General features: G+C 52.1%; 10 protein-coding genes across 10 annotated transcripts; 5 read left to right on the forward strand and 5 right to left on the reverse strand.

Moving 5' to 3' along the window:
* Positions 1 to 631: 631 nt before the first annotated feature.
* On the forward strand, positions 632 to 1,536 carry PtrM4_105840 (TehA, Tellurite resistance protein and related permease; the record flags this gene model as incomplete). The annotated part of the gene is made up of 2 exons (XM_001936128.2): positions 632 to 996; positions 1,050 to 1,536. 2 exons carry the CDS (start codon positions 632 to 634, stop codon positions 1,534 to 1,536), a joined length of 852 nt encoding a protein of 283 aa, XP_001936163.2.
* A 1,865-nt stretch (positions 1,537 to 3,401) lies between these two features.
* Positions 3,402 to 4,031, forward strand: PtrM4_105850 (putative thioesterase superfamily protein; the record flags this gene model as incomplete). The annotated part of the gene is made up of 1 exon (XM_001936127.1): positions 3,402 to 4,031. One exon carries the CDS (start codon positions 3,402 to 3,404, stop codon positions 4,029 to 4,031), a length of 630 nt encoding a protein of 209 aa, XP_001936162.1.
* A 501-nt stretch (positions 4,032 to 4,532) lies between these two features.
* PtrM4_105860 (Jacalin domain containing protein) lies at positions 4,533 to 5,915 on the forward strand (the record flags this gene model as incomplete). The annotated part of the gene is made up of 2 exons (XM_001936126.1): positions 4,533 to 4,906; positions 4,964 to 5,915. 2 exons carry the CDS (start codon positions 4,533 to 4,535, stop codon positions 5,913 to 5,915), a joined length of 1,326 nt encoding a protein of 441 aa, XP_001936161.1.
* A 246-nt stretch (positions 5,916 to 6,161) lies between these two features.
* On the reverse strand, positions 6,162 to 10,238 carry PtrM4_105870 (Arp, Ankyrin repeat protein; the record flags this gene model as incomplete). The annotated part of the gene is made up of 1 exon (XM_001936125.2): positions 6,162 to 10,238. The coding sequence occupies one exon, from the start codon at positions 10,236 to 10,238 to the stop codon at positions 6,162 to 6,164; it is 4,077 nt and encodes a 1,358-aa protein (XP_001936160.2).
* A 1,537-nt stretch (positions 10,239 to 11,775) lies between these two features.
* Positions 11,776 to 12,639, forward strand: PtrM4_105880 (Periplasmic protein TonB; the record flags this gene model as incomplete). Its single annotated transcript, XM_001936124.1, has 1 exon — positions 11,776 to 12,639. The coding sequence occupies one exon, from the start codon at positions 11,776 to 11,778 to the stop codon at positions 12,637 to 12,639; it is 864 nt and encodes a 287-aa protein (XP_001936159.1).
* An 830-nt stretch (positions 12,640 to 13,469) lies between these two features.
* Positions 13,470 to 16,991, reverse strand: PtrM4_105890 (dynactin; the record flags this gene model as incomplete). The annotated part of the gene is made up of 1 exon (XM_001936123.2): positions 13,470 to 16,991. The coding sequence occupies one exon, from the start codon at positions 16,989 to 16,991 to the stop codon at positions 13,470 to 13,472; it is 3,522 nt and encodes a 1,173-aa protein (XP_001936158.2).
* A 685-nt stretch (positions 16,992 to 17,676) lies between these two features.
* Positions 17,677 to 20,039, reverse strand: PtrM4_105900 (ABC-type uncharacterized transport system, permease and ATPase component; the record flags this gene model as incomplete). Its single annotated transcript, XM_001936122.1, has 4 exons — positions 17,677 to 17,758; positions 17,818 to 18,715; positions 18,798 to 19,434; positions 19,524 to 20,039. 4 exons carry the CDS (start codon positions 20,037 to 20,039, stop codon positions 17,677 to 17,679), a joined length of 2,133 nt encoding a protein of 710 aa, XP_001936157.1.
* A 597-nt stretch (positions 20,040 to 20,636) lies between these two features.
* On the reverse strand, positions 20,637 to 21,312 carry PtrM4_105910 (uncharacterized protein; the record flags this gene model as incomplete). The annotated part of the gene is made up of 4 exons (XM_001936121.2): positions 20,637 to 20,641; positions 20,687 to 20,820; positions 20,894 to 21,039; positions 21,127 to 21,312. The coding sequence occupies 4 exons, from the start codon at positions 21,310 to 21,312 to the stop codon at positions 20,637 to 20,639; spliced, it is 471 nt and encodes a 156-aa protein (XP_001936156.2).
* An 813-nt stretch (positions 21,313 to 22,125) lies between these two features.
* PtrM4_105920 (GlpG, membrane protein) lies at positions 22,126 to 23,279 on the reverse strand (the record flags this gene model as incomplete). The annotated part of the gene is made up of 2 exons (XM_001936120.1): positions 22,126 to 22,831; positions 22,879 to 23,279. The coding sequence occupies 2 exons, from the start codon at positions 23,277 to 23,279 to the stop codon at positions 22,126 to 22,128; spliced, it is 1,107 nt and encodes a 368-aa protein (XP_001936155.1).
* Positions 23,280 to 23,566: 287 nt separating this feature from the next.
* PtrM4_105930 (WD40 repeat protein) lies at positions 23,567 to 25,493 on the forward strand (the record flags this gene model as incomplete). The annotated part of the gene is made up of 4 exons (XM_066107668.1): positions 23,567 to 23,606; positions 23,665 to 23,837; positions 23,885 to 25,417; positions 25,467 to 25,493. The coding sequence occupies 4 exons, from the start codon at positions 23,567 to 23,569 to the stop codon at positions 25,491 to 25,493; spliced, it is 1,773 nt and encodes a 590-aa protein (XP_065962117.1).
* Positions 25,494 to 26,008: the final 515 nt, after the last annotated feature.

Consider the following 26,008-nt stretch of genomic DNA (forward strand, 5'->3'; position numbering starts at 1 on the left):
GATCTCAGCCACCCTAACCGTTTGACCTTGGGATACTTATATATTATGCGATTTGCTATTCTCTATGAAAGACACACATATAACTTCTGGTGATGTGATGACTACAACTGGAAGAAACCGCGCCTTAGTTCAGAAAACGGGTGAGCCCCTCGATCTAAGATACAGCCACAGAGTATACAGGAGTATCCATTGCACCAAGCCCAAGCTTACGAATCCACTAACACTACCTGAATCAATGCTCGTACGAAGAATCAGCTTTGATCATGGAATCGCACCGAACTTGATCACGCTAGGGTATTAATTGAAGTATAAGATCCCACCCAACTCCGGCATATGATACCACCATACCATTTCACCAAACCATTACCAACATGTCAAATCCTTGCCCTACTTCACAGAATATCTCCTTTTTACCCACAGGAACCATGATATCGACTTCTTGTTATACAGAAACCCCTCGCGTAATCAACCACCCTCTCCCAAAATGGTTGATTCCCGCAAACCAGCGAAACTGGCGCCGCGCCGTCCAAAACTTCACGCCATCATGGGTACGCAAACCTCGCCTCCACAAAAGCGGTGTCAAACGAAGTTTTGCTAACCAAACCATTTCGTTCCGCAGTTTGCAGTAACAATGGGCACAGGCATTGTCGCAATCCTTCTACACACGCTATCCTCACTGTACCCAAGTTATCACCGCCCACTACACATCCTTAGCATAATCATCTTTCTCTTAAACACCGTCATCTTCAGCGTCATACTTGTCATCTCTATCCTCAGATACACCTTGTATCCGGCAACCTGGACGCTAATGCTACGACACCGGATGCAATCGCTTTTCGTGGGCACATCACCAATGGGCTTCGCTACGCTCATCAACATGTTCGTCGCAACATGTGTGCCAGTATGGGGTGGCTCAACGCCATATGTGGCGTGGGGAATGTGGTGGATTGATGTTGGTGTGAGTGTAGCGTGTTGTCTATATCTGCCGTTCCAAATGTAAGTGTCACTACCCCAGCCACGTATCCTCGCAACACTGACACAGCTGGCAGGATGACCAAGCACCAAAACCAGCACGAGACAATGACTGCAGTATGGCTTCTGCCCATCGTTTCTTGTATCGTTGCCGCTGCATCTGGCGGCGTGGTGGCGTCCGTGCTACCAGATCCCAACCACGCCCTCATCACTATTGTGACTAGCTATGTGCTCTGGGGCATGGGCATTCCTCTTGCACTCGTGGTTCTAACGATATACTTCCACCGTCTTGCGATTCATAAACTTCCGCCGCAGGAAGTTATCGTCAGCGTGTTTCTTCCTCTGGGTCCTCTGGGTCAAGGCGGGTATGCGGCTATGCAGCTTGGGACCCAGGCTTTGAAGATCTTCCCACAGACGAAGACGCTGCATCCGGTGGCAGGGGAGGTACTATATGTACTGGGTCTCGTGACTGCCATGGTGCTGTGGGGCTTCGGGCTGGTGTGGTTGTTCTTCGCTGTTGCGTCGATTAGTCAGAGGAAGTTTCCTTTCAATATGGGGTGGTGAGGATTTACCTTTCCGATTGGCGTGTTTGCCATGTCCACGATTACTATGGGTCAGGAGCTTCCGTCGGCATTTTTTAGGATCCTGGGGATTGTGCTAGCAAGCGGTGTTATGGTGCTTTGGGCTGTGGTCGCTATGGGTACAGTGAGGAATATTCTCTACGGTAATCTGTTCGAGGCGCCCTGTTTGAGGGAGATGGAGAAGAGGGCGAGCGAGGAGGCGGCTGCGCGGCCGTATCGAGACGCATAATGTATGGATGGTAGTGAGGTCAAGGTGTATTGCGAGTATAGAATCTAATGGCCTAAGTAACCAGCTCTTTCGTCTGGCAATCCACTATCCGTGTCCTACTCTGTTTTGGCAAAGACAACGATAAAGAAGTTGGAAGAGAGTTGCGAAATGTCGCGAAGTATACAATACGACTGCGAGAAGCCGCGGTGTTCCTCTATCGCAATGTATGGTTGCTGCACCTTGACAACTTCGCCGCACGCTGGAAGCCGTCGAATATGCATGATAAGGTAAGGGCAGACAACAATGAGCAAGCATGCTTAGCCTCGAGGCCCAAGCTCTTCTTGGCTCTGGCATGCTCTGGCATTCATAACTTCTCGCCTTCCTTAAGACTGCAATCAACGGCCAACTTGTACTTGCCTAAAAGGGCATTCGCGATCTTTCGCTTTACGACAGGCTGATTAAGCTCACTTCTAGTTCGCAACTTTTCGCTTTACTCTCTGTAGCAATCAACGGCCAACCAGTACTTACACAAAAGGGTATTCGCGATTTTTCGTTTTTGCTTCACAAAAGTGAAAGGCTAAGTAAGCTGTACTTAGATAGGTCCAAGCTCACCGAGCAACGCGAAAAGTTGCGAATAGAAAGTGCCCAGGTGAGCTTAGACCACCTATCCAGACCTTACTCAGCTTGTCTTAGTGCTTTTGCACGTGTGCCGTGAGCGAATCGAATGAAACGTTCCTTTCCCTTTTTGATCGTCTTTGCTACCAATCAAATACTTTGCACGTGACTTTGAAAGATGGTGCAGCTCTCTACCGCAATCAACGGCCAATGTGAACCTGCCTAAAAGGGTGTTTTAAGAATCACGTGCGAACCCTCTCGGCGAAGTCTAAGCTTCGCTCTTGGCATTCGCGATTCTTCGCTTTCCTTGAGCTACTGCAATCAATGGCTGGGTGAAACTTGCCTCTTCTGGCATTCGCGATTTTTCGCTTTGCGCATGGATGAGTAAGACCTAAGCTGGTCTTGGGGTCTATGCTTCCCTCAGTTCGCGATTTTTCGCTCTCCTCTCTAACTGCGATCAACGGTCAGGTATTTGCATAATGTCATAGGCTGGTGGTATCAATCACTAATCTTTATTTTTATATCCAGATGATTAGTACAAGACATCAATGTGGAAAGGAGGTGACGTCGTGGTTTCAAGACCCACATGAATGATGGCTTCCATAGTGTGGCTGTAAAGCGCCCCGCTTAAACGTGTTAGGCAGGAGCTGGCCCCCTTCCTGCCAACCGAGATTTGTCGATGCTCACGACCATCTACTTTTGCATGGCACGCTGCTGATCATCATTTGCGCTCTTTGCGACATCTAAGTACACCACCATGCGCTGTACAGATGCCGATGCATGACTAAGAACGCCATGTCTCGGTTGTGTGCAACCTCTATCTGGAACGGGCAATACCAGGGAAACCGAAAGCCTCGCCAAGGCTTTATCACTCATCCAAAGCTGGCAACTTTCCGTCACCGACACATACTCTATAGGGAAAGAGTCTTTTCAGCCTCGTTCATTCTCTGCTGCGAACATGCATAAGTTGACTTCACAGGTACCATGTAGCTGCTGCTGCACAGAAACAAATCCCTTCATTCATCATGGCAACACCCGAACATCTTGAAGCATTTGCACCATTATCATGGGCAACACCATACCTGAAATCTTCAAACTGGATTGCTTGCGACCGCGAACGGGGTAGTGAACCTGGCGAAGATACGGACCGATTCTGTCGCGAAACCATGCGCGCGAACCACGGCGTTCGGCACTGGCTCGAACTGTACGAGAAGCCTGCTCCAGGTGAAAAGGTCACCAAGTCCATCTCTCTCATCAAATACGGGACTGGCCTGAATGGCTTCCCGGGCATCTGTCATGGCGGCGCCCTCTTCACGCTCATGGACGAAGCCATGCTGCATATCATGGTCGCCAACACAGTGCTTGAGCATGGTCTTGGCTTCATCAAAGTGGGGGAGGAATACTGGAGACTACAGCTCCACGAAGGACGGTCGGCACAAGAGGTGCTCAAGGGTCGGTTGGCTACCGCAGGCATGAACATGAAGTTCCTGGCACCAGTGCTATGCCCAGGCGTTGTCGGCATTGAAACGGATGTGCTAGAGGATAAAGCAAACAAGATGAGGATGAGAGCCATCATGAGGGATCGACAGGGCAGACCGGTAGTTCAGGCTGAGGCATTATGGGTCAGGGTAGGAGGAGATGCAGCCAAACTATAACCTCAGGTACATGATATGCACCAAGAATACCACAAGAATCGCACACACTTTCACGTTCAATCTTCCGTGTGCCTGAACAAACCTCAGGCATGAAGGTGTCGTCCACCATCAAGGCAGGTTTCCCACCACACGTGCGCAAGGATCCTGGTTAGTGTCGCATCGACTTCGGACACACTAACCCACATAAGACGGCGGACTATTGGTCCTTCCCGCAACGGTGTTCCTCCGCTCCCAACTCGAGAAGTCGAATGCCTGCATCAATTTGTATCGGCATAACATCGCAGACAGGCAATGGCACATGCCGCCCCTTCCACGTACTATTCGCGTACTATTCGCGTACTATTCGCTATGGTGCTTAGAACAGCTTGGCTTATCTAGGAATATATCCGCGAGTGACAACACAGGACGTCATGAGCTTTGTATAAGAAGAAGGGTGTTGCTTGCAAGGAAACCGCATCAGACTGCGAGGCAAAAAACGACAAGTCTTTACTATCGTTCACCATGCGTTCCACTCTTGCCTCTGCCTGTGTTCTCTCTTCGTTGCTTCCTCTGTCAATTGCCCAAACTACGGGAGCGTTCAACACCTTGACATTCAACGTTGCTGGTCTACCTGCGATTCTTAATGGCAACGACGTCCCTGGCGACAAGACGGCCAACACTGCTCGCATCGGGGAGTTGTTCACCAAGTACAACATCTCGTTGATCCACGTCCAAGAGGACTTCAACTATCATGCTACACTCTACGCCAACGACAAACACCCATTCAGGACGTCCACTAGCGGCGGAGTGCCTTTCGGTAGCGGCTTGAACTCTCTGAGCAACTTCGAATATACAGGTTTCCAGAGGATCAAATGGAACACATGCAGTAACACCGAGTAAGTTACCCTCTGAGTAGTCTTTATATTTAACCACACATACTAAAAGCCTCATAGCAGCGCCGACTGTCTTACACCCAAAGGCTTCACCTTCATGCGCGTCAAGTTTGCCGAAGGCGTCGTAATCGATGCCTACAACCTGCATGCCGATGCCGGCACAACTGCCGCCGACAATACAGCGCGCGCAGCGAACCTACGCCAAGTATCCGACTACATCAAAGCAAACTCCATCGGCAATGCCGTCATCGTCTTCGGCGACTCAAACTCGCGCTACACACGCACCGATGACATCCCCGCCATCTTCAGCGAGCAACACGGCATGAAGGACACCTGGCTGCAACTCGTCCGTAACGGTGTTGCTCCTGCAAAGGGCGCTGATGCTCTATTGTGCTCGAACCCGGCGACGACCAACACCTGCGAGATTGTGGACAAGACGTGGTACAGGGGCTCCCCTGCTGTGTCGCTAGAGGCAAAGAAGTTCGACTACGCTGGACATATGTTCTTGCAGGAGAACGGCGATTTGCTGTCTGATCACAACGGCGTGCTTGTTGACTTTACGTGGTCGCTTGTTGATCGCTTCCGCGTATCGGATGTTTTTGGCGGAGAGGAGGGCACTTGGTACAATGACCTCGATACCATTTCGGGCCTGACCGCTTCAAAGGTGGCTTCCATTACGCTGAGGGGCTCTGAACGCGTGGATAATATTGCTATTACTCTTGCGTCTGGTCAGAAGTTTGCGCATGGTGGTACCGGTGGCTCCGCTACGACCCTCACGCTCGCTAGCGGGGAGACGCTGACATCTGCTACGCTATGCCGGGGCCAAAAGAACAACAAGACAAGAATCTTTTACGCGCAGTTCACGACTAGCACGGGTAAGACGGTGCAGACGGGTGCTAAGACGAGCGACTGCGTGACCAGGAGTGCGGGTACTGGACGTGGTATCGTTGGGTTTTTGGGTCGCTCGGGTGATGAGGTGGATCAGTTGGGATTCATCTACTCCAAGGTTTGAGGACTTGTCTGAACCAATGAGGAGCTTGGTGAACCTCATCTTCTTGAACGTTATATATTGAATGATCTTTTTACGATACGAATTTGATGTATAGGCCGTGACATCGTGACATCCTGTGATTTTCCAACAACGCCGATCCAACTCCATCAACCATAACACCATAATACCACATAACCTCTAAATCATTCGCTAATCGGCATCATGAGAAACAAACTAACCGTCACTAACATGCCCCGCTATCTTCACCTAATCCACTGTCCCCCACTGCGGTACCCCCCCTTCAATCTGCCTAACCTCCTTCTGCCTCTTCACATTCCTCTCATAATGCTCCTCCTTCTCCTTGAGCAACTTCCTCTCTACATTAGCCCTGTGCTCCATCTCTTCCTTCCTCTGCTCAATCAAATGTTTCTCAGCTGCCATCGTAGCACTCAACTTGCGATCTTCCACACTCTGTCTACGTGCCGCAGCATCCTGCTCCTGCTGCATGATAAGATCGTGCCAAGCCTTCTTTTCACTGCGCTTCATACGCTCCGCCTCCATCATACGGTGGACTTCAAACTCATGTTTCTGCTGCTCGAGCGCAGTGTAGTGCTTTGTCGCTTGCGTCTGGAGTGCGAGGTCCGTCTCCAGTGACTCACGCTTGCGGCGTAGAACATCTTTGTGGTTTGTTTCTTCCATGGTACGCGACTGTTCGAACCTTTCCTTTTCGTGCCGAATGGTGAGTTCGTGGTGTTTTTGCTGGTCGACCAGTTTGGCTATGCGGGCAGGGATTCCGACAGCGCCAACGGGTTGAAGCGGCGATTGCGAATAGTATACTGGAAGACATGCCTTGTCGCGCAAGAGTTCGAGCAATGCGGATTTGACGGGTACTCGAGCAGGAGTGGCAATCAAATCAACATATGAATAAGGTGAATAGTGCAGGCCTGAGGCTGCATCGCAGTAGATGTGTGCCTCGTCATTGAGTTCTTGCCATACTTCCGTCTCAAGAAGGGCCTCTGTAATAGGTAATGCGCTATATGTGTTGTCCAGGGCAAGAATGACGGCCGATTTTTCGTTCCGAGCACGGAACTTGGGTTTTGCGCCATTGGCAAGGAGTAGATATAGGAGTTGGCGCAGCTTGGTGCGCGCAATCGGTGCCGTGACGATTGCATTAAGGCATAGCTCTCCTAGGGCATTTCTACCGCCATGCAGGCGAGACGGGTAGTTCGGATCATGACCATGATTGATCAAGGCCTTTACAGTCTCGACATTCAGTTCTCTTGCCGCCTCGTGCAAACTTCCATCATTCTTTAGCGCACGTGGGGCCAACGCTTTCACCATGGTTTCCCCAGATGCGCTACCACTAGCGTAGAATAAAGCGGATTTATTCCACTCATCTCGGGCATCCGCATCCGAACCCCGCTCCAGTAGTGCTGACACTAGATCACGACGGCCCTCGCGCGCGGCGAGCATAAGTGCCGTCATTTGCGAAGCTGTGGAGACGCGGGTTACGCATGCACCGGCATCGAGGAGCGCGGTGATAACGGCGTCCGAGATGCGCTTTTGGGGCTGGGCTAGTGCCCACAAAAGTGCGGGGATGGCCTCAGGGCCCTTCGATGGATAGAGTACCGTAGTTGTCGATACATCCGGGTCTAGCCCATTGTTGAGAAGTAGCTTGATGAGGTCGGTATTCCGCGGATACACGGCCATGGCGGTGATGAGAATCGGTGCCTTGGTATACCCGACGCCAAATTGGTCAGACGTGCATCCATGGTCGAAGCATGATTGTATAGCGGCAACGACTACTTCTTCTTGAAGCTTAGATCTGAGCAAAGCGGGAACGACAGTGCTGAACTTGGGATTGTGAAGCATGAGCCTCTTGAAGATGGTGTGACTGTGCTTTTGTGCTGCGAAAACGAAACAAGCCCCATCCACTGTGTTGACATCGGCGTTAAATCGAAGTAAAAGATCGACCAGCTTCTCCGTGTCATTCACATCATGGTCGTGGCAGAGAACCACTCGTAACGCAGCATCGATCGCAAGCTGCTCAACGCCACGAGCCAGCAGCTCTTGAGCGAGATTATGAACGTTTCCCATGTTTTCGTTCATGCCCAGAGTCTCATCCGTAAAAAGCGTGCGGAACGCTCTCGTGATGCTAGATCGCGATGCTTGGTGCTTCCCACTGAGTAACATTGCTGTTAGCGTGCTGTTTCCTGAAGCTACTGCAACGCTCAACGCCTCGCCATCGTTGTGACTCACAGAAGCTCCTCGTCGCAACAACAGCTTAGTACTCGTCGTATCGTTGGTAGAGACCGCGTGTCGTGTTTCGTCAGCAAGGGCTTGGTCCAAAGACTCTTGGGGAATTCCAAGTTTAAGTAAGGCATCGAGAATCGGTGCTTTCTTTTGTGGGTCCGAAAGCGTCGTAGTGTGTTTAAAGGCAGTACTCAGCAGTCTGGGACAAGCAGTGAGAAGGCGTTGAATGATATCGCAGTTATCCGGGCCCCCGTTGATAGCGATCTCCAAGGCTTTGCTAGCAGAGTCTTCTTCGACCCCGTAGCTAAGCAGCAAGTCGATGATCTCAAGTGTTTTCGAGTGTCTGCCACCTTGTGAGTCAAATGCTAGAGGTAGAGCTGCCGAAGTAGAAGAGGGGTTGGGTCTCGCGTTGCAAAGTAAACGCAAAAGGGACATGTCGACTTGCGTGGCTGCCAACGATAACACTCTCCCGATCTGATAATTCACGTCTGCTCCTTTCCTGACCAAGTCTGTTATCAAAGCTCCATCTCGCGTAGATGACACATCCTCAACAGCATCGATAAGAGCTTGGTCAACACCAGGACCACGGGCTCCATGCTCGAGGAGAAGTCGTGAAGCCTCACGTCGCTCAGATGGCGAATAGTCTTTACGAAGAAGTGGAAAAAGCTTCGCTAGGCCTTCTGGTGCGGGACGTGTGTTCAGCAGTGCTCGGAGACTTTGCATATCCCTGTTCACTACAGCTGCATAAAGGGCACCTCTGTCGCTCGAATCGACAGGTGTGCCCGCGCCCAGAAGAAGATCTAGCATTGCCGTATCTCTCTCCTTAGTAGCTTGGGTTAGCAATCGGCTCAGCGGCGGCCCCGTTGCACCCTTCTGTAGCAGAGCGCCGACGACGCGAAGTCTATCTGGCTGTGGAGCATTGAATGGCAAAACAGCTAGCGCGGCTGCTGCATGCTGTGGAGCCACCGGCGTCTCCAAGATAGCATCAACCAACGGCCAGTTCTTGTTCGCCAAAGCCTCTCTCAGACATTCCGCATCGTTTGTTGCAGTAGACACGCCGTAGCTAATCATCATCTTAGCACCAGCTGTGTTGTTGTTCCCAGCAACGCAGATGAGAAAGTCGGGAAGGCCACGACTGTCAGGACGCAGTCCACAGCAGAATAGAAGCTGCAAGAATTGAAGTGTTGCCTGACGTGTGGGCAGTCTCATTGTGGTGTCCAGTAAGCGCTCCAATGTCGCCTCAGTGAGGGTAATTGGACCTGCAACCATGGCGACTGCAAGTTTGTACTCTTGCCTTCCAATGGCCATGTTAAGAGCGCTTGCTGAGTCGAAGTTCGGATCCGCACCATGTGCTACCAATAGCGAAACGATGGCATCGGATGCCTGTTGGACTGCCGCGGGTAAGGCAGAGGATATGATATCGGGCCGAAGAGACTTTGGTGCTCGCAACAGCAGCCGAACAAAGTTCATGTCATTCGATCTGACGGCACTGGCCAAGGAATTTGGGAAGTTATTTGGATCTGCCCCGAACCGGAGGAGTTCCTGAATGCATGCTTGGTCGTTCGCAGTGAGGGCAGCCTTCAGACCCTCATCCAAAGTCTGCTGGTCGGCGCCAGAGCTGGCCAGCACACTGACACCATCCGCTTTTCTCAAACTCGCTGCTTGCTGCAGGACAGTGCTTCGACGCCGCAATGCGGTATTAGCCTGAACTCCCGACTTCCTCTTCTTCTCAGGGGTTTCGATGACATTCACTTTGGCACCGAGACCGAGAAAGGCCTGAATTAGGCCAGGGCCAGTAGTTGGACTGCGAATAACTGCGGACAAGGCCTGGTCGAGTTCATCCTGCGAAAACTGTCCAGAATCTTGCCCCTTCTCCTTCTCTTTTGAGCTCTTGAAGATACTCTTCAACACATTCTTGCTTTCGGGGTTCTTGGCTCTTCGCTCCAGTAAGATGCTACGGGCCTGGGCGTGGTCGTCTTCACTGGCAACAATGACAGGTTGCGTAGGCGCGGGGAGAACGGCTTGACGTTGATCGACTGGGGTGACACCCGCACTGTGAATGAGCTCCTTGAGGCTGACTCTTCGCTCCATGGCGACAACTAATTCATTGGAGATACCGTGACTATCGAATCGAACTGAGGAAATAGAAATCCAAAACTAGCCGCGGCCTGAGGACGTTGCGTAGTGCATACGCGTGTAGGTTGAGGCGGAGCTACGGAAGCAGCAAGACGCTAGCTTGATGCGACATGAAGAACAGCGGTCTAGGCCGACGGACAGCGTTGTCGAGTCGTCCTCGGATCCTTCACAACAAAACCTTCCGTAAGACTTACCATCACCGCCAGCTGTATGCAAATCTCTGAGCTCTTCGCATATGAAAATCATTGTGCACACGTAAGTCATGCGTGCGGAGCGGAGCGGAGATGAAGCACACGATATCGGCTACAGCAGCGGCCGTGCACAGACACGGAAGCATCACCACGCTGCCCAAATAGTCAGGAGCTAACATCCTGCTTACACTAATGCAAGCCGACTCCTCACACCCAAGGCTTCTTACATTCCATGTTTGGAATTACGGGTCGCGCATCCTTCTGTGGGCGGCGTGCAGGAAGTTGTGGCGACCAACACTGCGGCGAGAGAATTGACGTCTCCATCTACCACAGGCGGCGTGGTTGAGCGACCGACGCAACTGTTTCAGGAGATATACTGGCATAGTTACCGTACAATGTTTTCCCGCTATTTCGGCCCGCGGTCATCCCCCACGTTTCAGCACTTGTGGCAGGTTCTGCAAGGTACCCAGGTACCGTTTCAGCATTCCCATGTGCATCTGGAAAGTCTCGTTCAGCCATCAAATCTCCCTACAGAACACCGTCTGAATAAGGCTGTAATACGGCCGTATTGACTGCATGCCCGATCTATATTCGGCGTTTCCAAGCCGTGTTATTGCCGTACGCTCCTTTACTGAACATGTCCACACACAACATGCACCTGTCAACACCACTTCTCAAACCGCGACTCGTTCATCGCACGTAGGCTGCACTGGCAGATCACTGACATCTTGTCAACAACAAAAACATCTTCAGCGGCCCCACCAGTTGCCCCTCCGAAAACGTCTGTGAGCGCTGTTTATCCGCGACACAGGGATTTTTGTTTCAATCGTTCACATCCTCCTGACTCGGCCCTTAGCCTTTCCGAGAGATCTCGTATCCATCAGCTATCCCAGTAAGCAACCCGTTCACAACGGAGCCAGACGGAGCCAGAGTTTTCACAAACCTGTCGAAACACCAACATCTGCGCAAGGGGTTTTGAGACGTCTCGACATATACCCCCTCGTTCGTTAATACCCTTGTGAGAGGAAAAGACCAGAGTAGGACCGTTGGAGGCTGACCGAAGACCAGTATATATAGGACCACACATCTTCACCAATATCTAACCAGCACACTCAAGCATTCCAGCTAATAACCGCCTCTCTCTCTCTCTCTCTCATTCTTCATTCGTTTCTTTGAGCTCTGGTAGCTTTACCTTCGTTTCTATACACGGTCTTTGACAACCCACATATTCTCTCCTACCTGAAAGAGTAGATACCGCAAAGCCTCTCGTTTTTCAAACGCATTCTTTACCAATCGCCAAAATGCACGCCTCAATTATCCTCTCAGCGCTCGCGCTCTTCCCACTCGCAATGACCGCGCCTTCTCGACGTCTCCCACGCCAAGATGCTACCGATCCTACTCTCTTCGACGCCGACCAGAATTTCGATTCTCCAGCCACGCCTGCCGATTTTGGAAGCCTCTTCGGTGCTCCCGACTCACCTAATGGTGCTCCCCAATCCGAGCCCCGTCAAGAAGACTGTGAGAAGAAGCCCAAACAGCCCATCACCACCCCTCAAGCACCCAGTATACCTAGTGTACCCAGTGGTCCCAAACCACCCGCTGCCCCGAAACCACTTGCTGATCCCAAACCAGCAGCAGGAACTTGCGATCTCTCCAAGCTCCAACAGCCCGCCTCTGCGCTTCAACAGCCAACCCCCGACATGAAGCTCGCCCTCGTCGCCATCGGTCACGGAACCCAAAACTACACCTGTGCCAACGCATCCGCCGTTCCTGCCCCCATCGGCGCCGTCGCCCAGCTCTTCAACACCACCTGCGACACATCTTCCATCGCCAAACGCGACGCCGCCGAAGCCCTCGGCTCCATCCAAGAATCCACTTCTGACGCCGTTGGTGCCCACTTCTTCCTCGACAACACAACACCCGACTTTGACATCAAGGGCCTGGGCAACACCGAGGCGGCTAAGCTTCAGGATACCCCGGCCCCCAACCCAGCCAAGAATGTAAAGTGGCTCAGGCTTGGACCCAAGGCCGGTAGCACAAGCGCTGTCAAGGCTATTTACCGCTTGAACACTCAAGATGGTGTGGCCCCTGCGACTTGCGAGGGCAAGACGGCGGGTGAGGTGCTGGCTATCGAGTACACGGCTCAGTACTGGATTTACACCTAGGGCTTTCGCTATGCGCACACTGTGCTGTATATGCGGGCTCTAGGGTGAGTAATGAGTCCTCGATACCATGCATGGTCTTGAGATGAGCGACGACGGAGGCCAAGGAGTGCAGAGAGAGGGTGGTTTTCTTTTCATCATGTGTATCAAACTTCCTGTGTATCATTTTCCTTTTGGGGGCGGAGGCGGTGTCTAATAGTCGGCTTTTGTATACCTCATGTCTCATATATATATAACCAGCAGTTGGTCCAAAAAGAAACAAGCTTTGCTTGTACAGAAATACATATTACTACGGACCATCTCAAATCCCCCTCGTTCTTGTGCCTGACATACAGCAGAGTTTCTTTCTACTTGTTGCTTTCCTTTCCTTTACCATCAGGCGTAGTATCAGCGGTATGCACACAAATGTGAATTGAGCACTCCCCATATATATGTCCGGTCTTGTCCTTTGGTCATGATATCGGGACTGAAGTCGAATAAGCCATGATACTACAAATGACAACTACGACACGGCGTCAAGCAAGCATCAACGACACGCATAAGTTAACCTTCTCACACACATGTACAAGCTCAAGATGAACATCAACATAAAATCCAATTTAAATGCCTCGCCACGCTATGCATCGACTAAAACAGTTCAATCCAGAACTCTCTCCGCAGAAAAAAACCAGCGAATGCAAATGGGTATCGTGCGCGCGAGAACAACAAAAAACAACAACGACGAAGCAAAGATCCCCTCCTTTGCTGTCCGGTGAGCGAAAAAAAGTAACAACAAAATGCGCTCGCTACGATGCTAATGCAGCAACAACAAACCCCGCTTTCCTCTAAATCATCTACAAGTACCCATACAACGCCTCATCATCCTCTTCGGTGATAGTCGCCAAGTATAGAAATTCTTCCTCGGCTTGTTCGAGAGCCACTCTACGACTCATGGCGCGCTCCTCCCAGCCGAGACTGATACCCGAAAGTTGCACTGCTGACATCTTAGGTAGGCGGCCAGCACCAGAAGAAGCCTGCATATGGGGCGGAATGTGGTAGGTAAGGTCTGAGGGATCTTGTGTGATGGGACTGGACAGTCCTAGTGGTGTATCGGCGCCTCCATCGAAGGATTCTGTGTCGTCTGAGAGCCAAGCGAGTTCCAGAAGGTCGAGCCTGGCCATTGATTCGTGATGTGCGGCTTCGTAGCGGACGTGTTCCATCTTGTTGAACATGTCGCGTAAGTTGCGGTCGAATGACTCTTTGTTTTCGCGCGAGCGTAGCCAGTGGTTCTCGTTTTGTAGGGCATCGATGAATGTCTTGAGTCCACCAGGAACTGTACGCGGGTCTGCCGCTTGCTGAGGCTGCTCGACTGTGGCTGTGGTGTTGTCCGCGGGCATGTCGGAATCGTTGCGACCATGCTCATCGGCATTGGCCAGACGCTCCCTCAATGCCTCCATTTCTAGCATCTGAGCTCGGTTGGTTGCTTGAAGTTCCATGATCTTATCGTGGCGTTTGGTGAGCTCCTCCTGCAAGGCTTCGACGCCTTCCGTCTTGGTCGCAGCATCCCGGATCTTAGCCAGCAGATGCTCAATTTCAAGCTCCTTGGTAGCAATGACCTGCTCTCGTTCATGGATCTTGAGAACAGTGGCACGATGCTCAGCTGTGAGGACTTGTAGTTGGCGTACAGCCTCATCGTCCTTCTTCCGTGCCGACTCGACCTCCTTTGCTTTCTGTGCCCAGGGTGTAGGACCATGCTCAATCTCAACATTGTTTGAGAGTACGGAGGCATGATCGGTCCAGTGGCGTAGGCTGAATGTCAGGCCGTTCAGACCCGCAGTGAGGAAAATGGTACGTTGCTTTGTGTCAAGATCGTCAATATTGGCTTTGATAGAGGCAATCTCGCTCGCTGAGATGGCTTCGGGATCTGACAGGCTCGAGCACTTCGAAACCTCTTCGATCAGTGCACGAGTGAAGTTGGCGATTCCTTCAGCGGCAACCGCTAGCCCCTCATCGTATTGGACTGCGTCATCCATGCCGTCTAGGAAACGAGGATACATGTTGTCCTCAGCCAAGGCTTGTATAGTTCGTAGCAACTTGGTAGAGGCTGCAAGCGCACCTTGCGTAGTCTCTAGTGGCGTTTTGAAGTGTTCCAGGGTGTACTGGCACTCCTCAAGTATGCTTGTAGGGACCTTTTGCAGAGCGAAGGTGGCCAAGTCATACATGTAGGTGATGTAGTCGAGTCGAGCATGGATAGAGGTCATCCTGGACAACAGTTCGCCTTCTGGGCGTGCGGCCAAAGCATCTTGGTGACTTGATAGAATGGCGTCATGTGTCTTGGTAGAACGATGGAGAGATCCGGCAAATTCCTCAAAGTTGACCGTGTCTGCCTTCAAAGCATTGAGACCTTGGTCAAGCACTTGCTCAACCGAAAGTAACTCTTGATAGGTGGGCCCGATGTTGGCGAAGTCAGGGAGAGACAAGCCGCGAATGGCAGACCAGAGTCGGTTGTTGCCCTCTTTGAGGACCTCTAGGTAGCTGATTGACTTGACACAAATGAGTCGAGAGATTGCATCGTCCAAGCGGCCACCGTTGCTCATCTGGCGGTTGGTGCTTCGTAACACGTTGATAAGCAGATCGGACTTTCCAGCAATCCTTTCTGCAGCAAGGTAGGCCTGAAGCGATTCGCTGCGGGTGAATTCCTTAGACTCAGTCTCGTTCCAAATCTCCAGCTTCTCAGCGAGCTGGTCGGCCTTTAGCGATATAAGAGCAGCCTCAATCTCCCGCGTGGTGGACAGGACAGTGGCTGCACGGAGTTGTCTGTTGAGATCCATGACTTCGTTGAAACGTCCAGTAGTGTCCTTTACTTGGGCTTCTGTCATGTTCTTCGAAGACTCGGCATCAGCCATTCTAGTTTGTAGATCCATGACGAGGTCTCGGAACTTGGAGATGAGGGATTCGTTGTCGGTGATGATGGCAGTTTGATCGGCAATGAGTTTTGCCTGCTCTGCAAGTTCGTTGTTCTTAGCGTCAAGCTCCGCGAGCATGTCCTCTTCTTGCTCGAGGTGCTGAACCTCCAGCTCATCGTTGAGTTCTCGCAGGTTTTCGAGATCTTGCACGACCATTTCTTGTTCCGCGAGCCTATCTTGGAGATTTTGGTTTTGGTGTGTCAACTCTCCCACCATGTCTTCGTATTCATTGGCGGCATCTAATTGCTGTTTGAGATGTTCGACGAGGGATTCAGATTCAGCGAGACGTTCGTGAAGAGTGGCATTCTCCGATTCGTAGTGCTCAAGCTGTTGAAGGTCGGCTTCTAGGCTAAGGATTCGTGCCTTCTGGTCTTGTTCCCGTTCTTCGGTCATCTCCTTTAGCGTTATCAACGCGTGCCGTAGCCGGTCGTTCTCATGTTGAAGTCTGTAATAGCCGGCTTCTTGTTTTTGCTCCTCCGACATTTCTGTGGTGAACAATTCGGCCTCGTCTCGAAGGATGTCCAGTTCCAGGCTCTGCTCCTCCACTCGCTTGCGCAACGACTCCAGCTCAGCCTCCGCCTGATCAGCCCTCTCCTCTGCCATTTCTTTGTCAACCAAGGCATCCTCAAGGTCGACTTCGTGATCCTGCTGCGTCTTCTCAAGAGCCTCGTGTCCCTGTTGAAGGATTTTGACCTTTTCCCTCAACTCCTGTGCCTCGCTGTATTGATTTTGGCATTTAGCTTGTAGCTTCTGGATGATGCCGTTGAATCTATCCCGCTCGTCTCGTACTTGTGTCAACTCCCTGAGCCGATCTTGATCCTCCGAGTGTTGCTTTTCCAAATGACGTATTTTGGTTTGTAGAGTTTCTATGTTGTTATTGTCTCGGGATGTTTTGGCGGCATTACTGGTTTGTGACGAAGCAAGGCTGGGTCTTGAGGGTGGTGGTGCGGGCCGGGCGAATTCCGTGGCAGGATTGGAAGAGATGCTAGCGACGCTGGCTTTGCGGACAGGCTGGCGAGGGGGTGGCTGCGAAGGAGAAGCTACGACTGATTGCCGTTTTGTGGTCAATGTAGCAGATCTGGGTTTTGGAGCGATGACGCTGGCGGGCCGGGGTCTTGGTGTGGTTGCTGGAGGCTTAGCCTTTGGTGTTGGCGCTCGTTGTGGTGTAGAAGGTGGTGCTGGCTGTGAGATGATTTTGGTAATGCTTGAATCTCGTATGAACAAGCCGTGGCCCGGTGGGCAATTGAAGTAGCGCTCCCCACGTACGGAGCCATCGTTCTTTCCCGTGGGCGTGGGAAGCTCTATGCCAACAAAGGTGCCTTCCGAGACATGAATTGGCCCAACATACCGGACTACACCGTACTGTTCGCTCGTAGTTTCGACCGTCTGGCCGACCCTGATAGTAGTCATGATAGCGGGGTGCTAGCAAACTGAGGTGCGGGGAAGATTGAGAGGAAGGTGTAGACAGCGTTGGGTGTGACAGCTGTCCTTACACGTCGCGTCGCGAAATCGCTGCAGGTACTGGAAAGTGCAAACGCGGGCAGTTGAACCTGGAAAATGTTGGGAAAGTCCCAAGGAGAAGAAGCAGATACGCAAAATTGCACGGGTATCAGCTCAACGGTGGTGCATTGGCGGTATGGCTCATGGGCTGTTGCACATGTCTATGTTGTAGAAGAGAAGAGGATAGAAGACGAGACGACAGTACGTAGTACTGAGCCCGCCGGCATTTTCCGTCGCTCACGTGATCCCCTTTCGCCCTAACCCCGGCGCATAACAGCCGGCGCTAACCAGAATTAGCGCGTCTCGCCCTTTCCAAACTTTTGTCGCGTTAGTAATATACAAACGTCCTGAGGCACATCTGATACAAGCCTTCTTTTCGCATTGTGGGTGCCGCCTTACAAGGAGGCAAATACCTCCCATACGTCGCATTAAAAGTTCAGCACGTCAAAACGCCAAGGTGCACAAATGTTTCATTCAAACATCCATTCACCTTGTTTCTTAGTCGGGCATTATCAGGAATGATACATGTACAGTTCCAACCCCACATGCCCGCCTAAGCCGTGCTCTACAGAAGTCAAGCCATTCCTGTTCTCCCTCACATTGAAGCCTCCAATTCCTTGATCCTCTGCTCGATATCCGGAACTGCACGGAGCTGTAGGTCAATATCTTCCTTCTCACTAAACACATACCAAGTTAGCATCTGTTTCGTAAGAGCAAGGACAAGGAAATGACTTACTCTTCAAGCACCGCCCTCCTCTCTGCATCTAGGCCTCCAAAATAGAACCCTCCTTGTCCATCAAACTGCAGAATGCGACTGTGGTACTTCCATAGGCTGCGTCGATGACTCACGGTCATGAGTGTGATACCTAGTCTCTTCGCTTCTTCGTACATGACTCTCTCCACTTCCAATGTAACGCTACTCGTACATTCGTCAAGGATCGCATATCTGGGTTTGTGGTAGAAGAGTCTGGCCATAGCAACGCGCTGTTGAAGACCACCAGAGAGCACATCTTCCCACTGTGCTTCAGCATCAAAGTCACCAGGGCGGTCAATGAGCGTCTCTAGGTTCAACGTACTCAGAACAGAGAGAAGGTCGTTGTCAGTAATACCCTTCGAATGCATGTCGTGCAACGAGTCTGGATAGATGATTTGCTGACGCAGCGTACCGCGGGAAAGGTAAGGTCGCTGGGGAATATAGAAGATGTCTTCAAACGGCGGCTTGCGTACTTTGCCTCCGTAGACGGGCCATAAGCCGCCAAGAATGCGGAACAAACTACTCTTGCCACAACCATTCGGTCCTACGATAAGTAGGTGGTCACCTGGCTTTACGGCGAAAGATAGCTTACGAACTAGCACGTCGCCGTTTGGTGATACGATTGGTACGTCGATGAACTCAATGTCTGAACCCTCGGTCACAGTGCCGCGGCCCCGTAGGACTGACGCGTTTTCTTCGGTGTCGGCTGATGAAACAAGTTTCTTCTCAAAGTGGCCTGCTTGGATGTCGTCGATCACATCGAGCAGGGTGGCAACGCGGGATGTGTAGCCGGCAAGTTCGGTGATTTCCTTGTAGGAGAACATGACGCGGCCGAAGGCGTCGCTGGACATTAGCAGCATGCGGCGGTTCGTTACGAAACCTGCGATTTTTTGATTAGTAGGAGTTCCGATGGCCAAGAAAATTTGAGAAGCCCGAGGAGAGGTGGAGAAGGGAAAACTTACTCTCCGTCCGATCACCTGTACTCATGCCTCCGGTCCCTGGTAGCTTGAAGAATACTGGTACACTGCAAAGCATCAATCCCAACGCTCCCCAGAAGTACTTGATAACAAAATCCTCCATGATGCCGTGGTAGAACCTCCTCCTCAAAATGCGGTTGACATGCTTGATCAAGGTAAAATACCCTTTATCAAGCGTATCCTTTTCAGCTTCATGTCCGGCATAGAGCGCCACTTCCTCACTCCAATCAATCAACCTGCTATGCTGAAACCTAAACTCGCCCTCTAATCTCGCTTCATCCGCCACATATTTGCCGAATGGGGGCGTAAGTGCCCTCATGACGTTTGCGGAGATTTGTACGAGGAGGGACATGAAGAAGAGACCCTCGCCACCGACACTGCGCGAGAGAGAGTAGTTGTAGATTATGATGTCGAGAACAGGTTTGGCGAGATTGGAGTAGAGTTCTGCGAGGGAGTTTGAGAACTTGGCTACATCGACGGTGATGAGTTGATCGGCGTTTGCGATGCGGTCGTCGAGCGCAGAGAGGGTGTAGAAGGTCATTTGAGATAGATATTTCGAGTGAATGTGATTCGTGAGGCGGGTTCGGTATTGGAGGGAGAGTTTGCACTGGTGGTATGAGAGCTGTTGTTGTTAGCATATTGCCAGGTCTCGTAGTTCATCATTGAAGTCCAGTCTCCATCCCCGACCGTAGACGAAATGTTTCGACATACCATACTATTCGTGAACGTCGCCGGCACAGCAACAGACATCCACCATACCAATCCCGTAAGAAACTCTCTTCCCTTCCCCCTCACAAGCGCACTGACCAGCCTTCCATCCAACTCCGCCACATACAAACTAATCATCGTCCTCAACACCAAGAAAACACTATGCCCAATCAACAACCTAAACTCCTTGCTCTTCCAGCCCGGTATACATATCCTCAACAACCTCAGTAGGTTCTTGAAAAACTCCCTATTCAGCTCAACCTTCTTCCTGCCCGTCGCTTCACCCTCTCCCGCCGATGTCTTTTCAGCGCTCTTGTTGGCCCGTCGCAGGGAAGCAGCTTTTTGCTCGGCGATGGCATTGCGGATGCGATTTATGAGGGCGACAAAGAGGGTCAGGTACACAGCGCGCGATATGCGGGTTCGGTTTGAGAGGTACAGCCGCGTGAGGTCGTTTACTATGGCTTTTGCAGAGGCGCTGGTGAGGCGATGGGAAGAGAGAGGTTTGGAGAAGACGGCCATGGCTACCGTATGAGAGGCATTTGTGGTACGCAAGGGTCAGTCGCCGTTTGCGCAGGGCGACCGTTACGCGTTGGTGGACAGTCGGTGCTGAGGTCTTGGTGGTTGCAGTGATGGCTTTTTGGGAGATGTGTGAGATGCGGTTGCTTCGGTCGACCGGTAGCTTTGGGTACGACAGCGCGTTCGGCCCCGCGAGATTTGTAGCGTTGCTTTGCTGTGCAGAGGCGATGGTGTTGCTTGACGACATGTGAACCAATACCTCGGCTTCCCCACAAATCGTCTAGCCGCTTCGGGCGATAAGCTGGGGAAAGCTTTCACATGAACGACGAACGGATCCCCGTGCGGCTCTCCATGCACATCCTGTGTCCGTGTTCAAAGAAGCTATATGCCGACGTTTTCGCTTTTCGGTTCAAGTCTGCGGTCTTGTCAAATGCCAGTCACAAAAAATGAAGACACGATAGAAAACGACTACCGGAACATATTTATCGGTAGGCACCTGGAGTAGAACAGCAACTCCGTTGCATTACAACCTCGTACGTGTCCTCAAATTCTTCCACTAAGTAAATACACGCAGGACTATCATCTCTTTTTGAACCTTGTTTATTCTTTCCACTTCACCTCTCTCCTACCTCACCCATGCCTCTGCGTACCCTTGAAGCACGCATAACTAAACACCCTATCGTTGAAATCCCCCTTCGCCGTATACCTCAAATCCGCAATCCCAGGCCACGTCAACCCCAAAAAGTCGGATTCATCGCTAAGAAACTTGCGACAGTATGCGTTGCTACCAGGTTGATCAGTACCACGAGGGGTGAAGCGTAGAGAGAGATGGGAGAAGAAGAGAGGGAAGACCATACGTGTAGAACTCGCAGAAAAAACCTTTATCGGGTCCAATAGAAGAGTCCCGACCGGTGAGGACGGTGCAGTCGGAGTCGGAGCTGCCGAGGGGAGTGAATTTGTGCTCGCAAATACCACCCCAGTGGATGTCTGAGCAGACGTAAATCTGGCGTGAGATTAGTATTTCCAATTTTTTCTCGTTACGCTGTTCAGCGGGCATGAACGAGATGATGTAGACAGAGACATGACTTACACCAGCAGGTGTGTCACTTGGATCCGCAGCAGTCGTGCTTGATGGTGAAGCAGAGGAAACCAGGGTGATGAGGGTAGTCGCAGATGTTGCCGTCGAGGCAGCGTATTTTATGACAGTGTTGTTTGTGGATGCTGTGACGAGAGTAGTGCTAGCGAAAAGCATAGTGGCGAGGATGAAAAAGTACATGATGAGAGGCATAAAGAGTGTACTCTTCAAGCTGATGGAGATAGAGACACTGATTTCTAGCGTTCCAAACGCCCGCCTCTTTATACACGCCTCAGCCAGCAACACAGGCCCTACCGACACAAGGTGGACATCGTCATAGGCACTCTGGTGTATTGACTATGACGATAGTTGCGCAACGGTTGGGATATTCGGCTGTCGGCGTTGTGTGACGGAACCACAGGTTACACCTATGACCTGCAGCACACGACTTTCCTGCACGTAGGCTACGCGCTTCCCAGCAAATTTCATGTGTGATAACAAGGTCTTGGACCATGAGGGTAGTGTAAGTGTGATGACTGGGCGTTGCACCGTCATGTATGTCCGGCGAATACATTAATCAAATGGCATGCTGTATCAGGAATGCTCTGTTGTTTCTCGAGAAGGCGCCTGTGACGAAGCTACTGTTGTTGTTGTAGCACCAGTCAGTCGCGTGAGGGACGTTGTGGACAAAGGTACAACATGTTTGATGAGAAGGACAAAATGCGAGCGTTCCCTTACTTTGGGAAGCTAGGACTTGTTCTATTGAAAACAGTAATGGGTATAAACAATACACACGGCCGCAGCCCCCAGCGCGATGGTATCTTTCGCGCTTCCTACCAAACAAAGACTGTAGAATCAACAACACCAACCCAAGGGATTAACTAAGCGTTGTCCAAGCGCAGGTTGGTAATTTTTGTAAAGAAGCTCAAAGGAGCATTATGGCAAAGTGTTTCTCTACAATCAGAGGCGTATTGGGTGGTCCAAATGAGGATACGGCAAAACGGAGCGAGCGTACTAAGGTCTGGCTGGCGGCTCGGAACGTTCCGGCTCGTAATTCGTTTCCCCTAACGACTCGGAAGGTCCGGAGACGGAAGCCGTAGCTGGAGCAGATGCAGGTGCGCTTCGGGAAGCGGCTGCGTTCAAGCGCGCGTTCAGTGCTTCAAGGGCTAAAGCTCGTCGCCTCTCTGCCTCAGCGCGTGTTGCTCCGCCTCGACCGCCCCTGCTGTTGGGATTCATGATGCTTGGTAGGCCCCCCTCGGCACGAGCGGTGGCCTGCTCGTTACCCGCGTCTATGTCTCTGTCTGAAAATGGGGTACAAACGTTGAGTGATATCATGGCATTGTAGATGCCGTCAGCCAGCGCTCCCACAGGGGTCTGGATGGGCTCAGGGAAGAAGTGAGCAAAGCTGAAGGTGTCTGAAGCGTCTCCCCGAATATAAGAAGCGTCTCCAGTAGACGAAGATGATAGTGAGGGGCTAATGCGGTAGAATCGAAGGTAGATCCACGCAGTCATGAAGCCAAAGTATGCCAGGAACATGGCCGTCTCAGTGCCCAGGACTATGCCAGAAATTGTGTTTGTGAGTAAGAATATGGCGGGAAAGTGCTTGACGCGCATGCGGATGAGACCCTTCGCAATGGCCACAGTGTGTTCGGGAACGAGTTGCTTAAACGAGACGAGGAAGCCTGCCTGGATAGCAATGCCGCCAGAGATAGTGGTTTGCCTAGACTGGTCAGCACAGCGGTCTCACCGTGTCAGAGGGGTAATCACATCATGGAGCCTTTGCTCATGATTAAGTAGCCAGCCAGGTAGAGAATATATGTGAGGATGTTTGGTATCATGGCCACGAACAGCATGAACTTGGTGAACTCATGAGACCCCCACGCGCGTTCCAGGTAGCGTCCGCCATAGAAGACGGTTAGGCCGGTGGTGATGAGGCCGAGCAGGTTCTGCTCCACTACAGTCGCGAGAGCAAATACCCAGGGATACCACGGCACCGAGTGGCGAGGGACTATGGTGAGCCATGGAACACCGTTGCCGACGCCGATGATGGGCTTCTCGACCTTTTCCACCCAGTCAGCATGCGGTCGCAGGGCGAAGTTGATGAGGGTGAAGAAGACGACAGCGGCCAGAATGCCCCTGGTGAGCGGCGGGAGGTTTATCCGAGGCATGGCGAGTGAATGGTGGGTGGGTCTGTCGTGGTGGTGGTGAAAGCATCCGGCATTGTTGGCATTGGTGTTGGGTGGGCAGGGATGTGACAAAGGAACGGACGCTCGCGCTCGGACTGTGGGGACGGTGGACTAGCTGCCGCGAGTCTCTGTCAACTGCAGGTGCGATGTGTGTAAGGCACCTTCACCCTCCATGCCCCAGTCTGGACGAATCGCGTAGACACTCCCGCACACGAACCTCGGTATTCTCGCATCCTTTACGAGCGCATGCAGCGCGTCCATAATGCGCCATGGCGGAGACTCTGAGCAGCAACGCGATGAACTATCTCGGTACCTTTGCCCATAGCACCGCCGCTCCATTGGTCTGCAGATCTGACGTGTAGTGTAGTATGGCGATACCTACAGGAAGCCGGATTCGGCAATGCAGCGCTGCAACTCTCACGATGCTGGATTCGCGACCCCGACACGCTGCCCTTTGCTAGCAAGATTGAGCCGCACACGCTCATTAGGCTGGTCCAGGATGGCATGTGTTTCGACCGCCTCCAGGCCGAGGCCTGCAATGTGCGTCGCTGAAAGATATCAATGAGGCTTGCGCTGACTGCCTGCAGACGGAACCGCGCTACAAATTCGGCAGCGACCACGGTCGCCCTTACTCCCAGCGCAATGGCAACCTCTTGACACTCGACAAGGGCATTCCCGCCCACGAGCTGGCCGCCGAGGCCAACGGCGCCGTCCAGGAGCCGCCGCCCAAGAAGACGCTGAAGCGCAAGAAGACGAAGCCGCCAAATGGCATCGAAGCGCGCCCCGAGCCCCACGTCAACGGCGATGCCATGGATATTGAGCACAACGGCGCGACCACGCACCTTACCAACAGCGTCAGGGCCGAGTCGGAGCCCATGGTCTCAGAGGCCGAGTCGCTCACCGTCGCTGAGATTCCCATATCCACGCTTAGCATAGGGCACGACGAGGGCATACAGACTGACGTGATAGCTGTGGCTGACCTCACCCCAGAGACCGTCTTTGTGCCATGCGACCCGAATCCCGCAAAGGTCGTTGAGCACACGCTCTGGGGGCCCATCGAGTCGCCAGTACTACTCGCAGCAGGAAAATCGCTGCTCCAGGTCCACGTGGTCCGCAAAGCCTCTAGTTCGGACCAAACGCCATCTTTCCACACCCTCGACATGCCTCTGCCTGTCGCCAACTTTGATGTCACCGCGCTATGCTGGCACTCTGACGACGAGCTCACCGTCTCCGTACGAGAGCAGTGCTTCAACGAGGTCGGCGAGAAGATGATGATGGACAAGCTCATCAAGCTCACCGACGGCGGCCAGACGTCGCACATCATCTCCTCCACGGCCGGCCTCATCAACACTTTGCGCTGGAATTCGGACCGAAATCTACTACTGTCCATATCGACCGACGGCCAAAAGGGCTCAATCAAGGTCTGGAACAACGACAGCGACTCCATCCCCGCCTGGACCGAGTTTACAGACACTGCCATCTTCGACGCGCACTGGATCAGCGAGTCGGCCTTTGTCGTTTGCGGCATCAAGCTATTCAAGATCTACCAAGTCAATGAGTCTTTGACTACTCAGCGGATATTGGACACTCATATAACTTGGGAAGCAGTAAAATATGACGCTTCTTCCGGAATCATCGCCGTCCTGGGCATCGAAGACAAAAAGAACTACCTAGGTCTTTTCCATCCCAATGAATCAGCACAACTACAGACGCACGAGTACCCCGACGAATACTTTACCGACCTTGCTTTCCGCCCGAAGCCAACCACAAGTCATCTCACCAACGGCTCTTCTCTACCATCTGTACTCCTCGCAACAAGTTCCTTGTCTGGTCCGGCTCGGATATGGGATGCCAATGATCCATTCAACTGCATAAAGGATTTACCCACCACCGACAGTACACAGGCCTTTAAGATTGCCTTCTCGCCAGATGGAATGCTCTTAGCGGCAGCGGGTCCCGATGCCGTCACGGTATGGCATGTCGAAAAAAGGGATATTCCGCTAGCCTCGTGGCGCGCCAGTGCCTGGCCGGGAGAAAAATGGAACCCGGGTATAGACGGCGAGTTCAGTCTCGGTTGGGACCCAGACAGCACGAGACTGTCAATTGCTCTCGGAAACCAGGTTTGTCAAAAACAACCAACAGTCTCTGCGTTCACTAATTCTTCTGCAGATCGCAATCATCACGGTTCCACGGTAGCAAGGAGCATCTGCCCTCCGATGCAAAATGCGTTCTCATGACCATACAGAGATCGCGAAAAAAGCAGGACAAAGTCTCTTAAGATGCTATGATGCGTCCAGATAAGCAAGTGCCGAGCCGATTGCGCATCGGAGTCAATCGTCCGCGAACCCCAATGTCATGAGGAGCGCAAGGCGGGGCGCGGGTGGAGTCTGGGGCGGCGCCTCTTTCGGGTGCGGAGTTCAGTCCATGCTGATAGGCTGAAGGCACTAGTTAAGCCTGTCAACCGTGTGTCTGTACCGGTTGTGATGCAGGCCATGCGATCCACCTACCTAGCTCGCGGTGGATCCGTTGTTTCGGCAATTACACGATGCGATCTATTTTGACCTTGATGGGGCGTACTCGGCGAAGCGATGCTTATAACAGTTCGCTGTCGCCTCCCTTGCGACTGATATCCTAGGTCTCACTTCCGTTTCCATCATTGTACATCATACACGTCTTGAGCGTAAACCTTGAATAGTGCTTGAAATTCTAGA

The sequence above is a fragment of the Pyrenophora tritici-repentis genome, chromosome 5 (assembly GCF_003171515.1).
Source record: "Pyrenophora tritici-repentis strain M4 chromosome 5, whole genome shotgun sequence".
Classification (NCBI taxonomy): Eukaryota; Fungi; Ascomycota; class Dothideomycetes; order Pleosporales; family Pleosporaceae; genus Pyrenophora; species Pyrenophora tritici-repentis.